General features: G+C 47.0%; 1 protein-coding gene across 1 annotated transcript; it reads left to right on the plus strand.

The window, feature by feature from the left end:
• The first annotated feature begins 239 nt into the window (after positions 1-239).
• AMER3 (APC membrane recruitment protein 3) lies at positions 240-3,221 on the plus strand. Its single transcript, XM_053986721.1, has one exon. It carries the CDS (start codon positions 240-242, stop codon positions 3,219-3,221), a length of 2,982 nt encoding a protein of 993 aa, XP_053842696.1.
• Positions 3,222-3,641: the final 420 nt, after the last annotated feature.

Below are 3,641 nucleotides of genomic sequence, written 5' to 3' on the forward strand. Positions count from 1 at the left end.
CACTGTTTTCTCCATGTTGAATCTCCCAGCCAACACACCTTTAGTTTCACTCAATCTGTTTCTTATGCAGTACCATGACTCAATGGAAATGTCTGATGGCAGAAAAGCTCAGTTTTATAATGCTTAATGTCCCTTCCTTTGTTCTCCAGTTGCGTTCAAAATTTACAAGTGCTACCCACCAACCTCACAATATTTGTTTTCTGCTGTTTTCTTTACAGAAACAGATGTGAGGAAGCAGTATGGAGCTCAAGAGAGGAAAGACCTTCATAAAATCCAATGTGCATCATGAGAAAGTGCCACCAGTGCATGCAGCTCCTACCAACAAAGATGAGATGGGCAAAGACAAAAAGGCGGCTCTGGAGGGAAATCAAAGTGTGGCCGAAGTCCAGCTGGCATGTTTGGCCACACACAAGAACTACAGATTTTCTACCAGAGCAGCAAGGAATGGAGCTGGTGGTCACAACCTGGAAAAATCATCTGGCTCCTCCTACAAGCTTATAAGGAAGAGTAAAACCCATGACTGCGTTGCTGAGGCGGACAAAACAGAGAACTCCAGCCCCAGCAGCAGGGCTTGTGAGGAGGGCTTTGTTGGAAAGGGCAAGGGCCGACTTGTCAATAGCATCAGCTTTTCAGGGATGTCCAGCTCCAGCAGTAAGAAGGAGTGTGTGGTCAGCCCCAGCCAGTCTGCATGCAGCAGTCAGATGATCGATTACAGGAACTTTGTGCCACAGATGCCGTTTGTACCAGCTGTTGCAAAAACTATTCCCAGGAAGAGAATTTCCCTCAAGAGATCTAAGAAAGGGCTCAGAGATATATTTCATATAAGAAAAAATAAACCAGACAGACTCTCATTTCTGGTGGAGAAGGACAAGAACCTATCCTCTCCAGGCTGCAAGAGTGAGTTATCTGGATGTCTAGCAAAGTATCTTTTCAAAACTGGAGAAACTTGTGCAGCTGATTGCTTGTCACAGGACTGCTCAGACAGTGAACTGCAGTCTGACTCCTCCTACGACTATTGCAATGCCTTGTGTGAAGATGTTGCCTCCCTGAAGAGCTTTGACTCCCTCACTGGCTGTGGGGAAATCTTTGCTGATGAGAGCTCTGCTCACCTGGAGCTGGAGAACAGCAAAGACCTTTTGCTGAGGCGAAGCAAGCACAAAGACAGCCCTGGCATGGGCTCCTTCCAAGGTGGGGTGGAGCAGCTGGCCTCTCCTGGCCAGAATGAGACAGTGGAATTTGCAAAGTTTTGGGACAACATCAACAAATCAGTAAGGCTGCATCAGAGTGCTCTCTTTGAAAAGAAGTTACTGAAGATACCTGGTTCTGACACAGAAAAGGATAGAAGTCAGGCTGCTGTACTGGTCACAGACCCCCAGGTGTCACCTGATAAAGAAGGTGACGATTCCAAAGCCAGCTCCACAGAAACAGAAACACCAAAAAGTGAAAACCAGGAAACCACATCCACGAGTGATGAAGGCTACTATGATTCATTCTCTCCTGGACAAGATGGTGAACTGAAGGGAGCTCAGACCCCTGGTGTCCCAGGTAGATTTCCAAGAGACAGCTACAGTGGAGATGCCCTTTATGAGCTCTTCTATGACCCAAATGAAGTAAAAGTAAACCCTATCCTTGATGATGACTTGTGTGCCTCTGAAAGTGTTTCAGAGCAAGCCATTGAAATCCCTTTGTCCATTTACAGCTTTCATGTTGGAGCTGAGGAGAACATGGCTTCTCAACCAACTCTAGACATCATTAGCCAGGGTTTTTTTCACAGCACATGGAAAGGCAAAGAATGTTTGCTAAAGCTCTGCGATACTGAGCTTTCACTGACCATGGGGATAATAAACTGGCTACGAAAACACTCGGGACTCATCTCCTCCCCTGACTCTCTTCAGAGTCCTCAATCACAGCCAGAAAAATCTAATGATTCATTGATCCTGCCCAGTCACAGTCCAGAGCAGAAAGGCAGCACAGAAGCTCAGCAGGAGACACCAGGCAAGGGTGAATCTAATACATTTAATGTATGTGTGCCTTTGGAGGAAAGCAAACATGCAACCCAGGCCTCTTCAGTAAACATTGCTGGAAGAGACCACAGCCTGGACACATCTGATCTGGATTTCCAAGGAAGAGAAGGGAGTCACCACACGGACTTATCTACAGTGCCTGGGACTGTGGAAACCACCAGATCATCAAGTTATGCACCGCAATTGCAGGCTAACAGAGACAATCTGCAGACATCTTCAACTGAGAATGAGAAGATAGCAATTTCCCTGGGATGTGAGACAACCCGAGATAAAAACCCACTGCCAGAAACGCTGAACAGAGACAGTGGCTCCCAGAGCTCTGAAAATCCTTCGTTAGATGATAATCAGGAAGTAGAATCATGTTACTCCTACAAGACTGCTGCAACCTCACTCCAAGATCCCCTTGAGAGGGAAGACAGAAATAAACCAATGTATCACTCTCTCTCTATTTCCTGTGACAAACCACCGCAGCAGCCTCTAACCCTCAATCACTTCCAGAGCTACATGAGCCCCACACCAACAGAGAGCAGCACTAACATAGTGCAGCTCTTAGAGCACTGTGTAACACAGGTGGCATCATTAAAAATCAGCTATGAAAACAAGCACCTGGAAGACAAATACATTGGGAATGAAATGAACAGTATCATTCATAAGATGTCTCAGTACAAAAACAAGTTATTGCTGCACAATGAATGCAGCTGCATTGCTCAAATTCCAGAATATCCCAGCATTTCTAGCACAAACCAATACAACTATGAGACAAGTTTCCAATCTAGCAATCTGTATCATTTGAAGCAAAATGGGGAGCAAATTTGCTCTGAAGATCAGAAAAGTAGAGCAAAAATCCTAGATGGGGTTACTCAAAGCAAGATCAATTTTGAATATGCCCAGCTGAATAATCAAGCACTCTCCTATTTAAGGGACTTTGGTCCTGAGACATCTCCTAGTAGACCAACATTTTTACCTCTTTTTAACTCTGTCTGCCCAGACATAGCTGGTACCCTCTCACAGGGCTCACACAGCACGGCTGTCTGTCTGTCTGACCCGCTGCAGCCTGAGGAGGGCAAGCAGTGCAGCCCAGGGCCCTGGAACTGTGTGGAGAGCCCCTGCCATGGCCTTGCTGCAGCGACTGCTCTGTCCCCTCTCCTAGAGGCAGTGGCCCGGGATACAGCTGTGGCAGCCAGGAACCATCAGTGACACACCTGCATGGAGAAGGTGAGTGCTTAGGAGAAGGGTGAAATTAAATGTGAAACAATTCAATCTGTTCCATTTTCACAGAGGGAGATTTAACAGAAGTAGAGGCGGAGGGATTCAGGGTCTGTCATTTATGCAGGGGGTCGCATGAGAAAGCCAGGGATCTGGAGTGTGAAATCACAGTGCAGATGTGCCCTGTCCTGCAGGTGCACACATATGGGGTGCTCTCAAGCACAAGGGAAAGGCCACAGTGCTGTGCTGGTCCTCCTAAGTGCACCAAAAGTGTGGTCCTCTTTCTTCCAAACATGAAGCGTTTCTTCAGAAGGTGGAGGTTGTCTCCAGCCAAACTGTGCCGTGGCACAGCAAGAGCTGAAACCAAGACATTCTCCACATGCAGGGCTTGGCAGGCATTTCAAGAGAGGA

The sequence above is a fragment of the Vidua macroura genome, chromosome 10 (assembly GCF_024509145.1).
Source record: "Vidua macroura isolate BioBank_ID:100142 chromosome 10, ASM2450914v1, whole genome shotgun sequence".
NCBI classification, from domain to species: Eukaryota; Metazoa; Chordata; class Aves; order Passeriformes; family Viduidae; genus Vidua; species Vidua macroura.

Coding starts and splice junctions, on each gene's coding strand:
- AMER3 (XM_053986721.1), top strand. CDS start 240: ATGGAGCTCAAGAGAGGAAAGACCTTCATAAAATCCAATGTGCATCAT.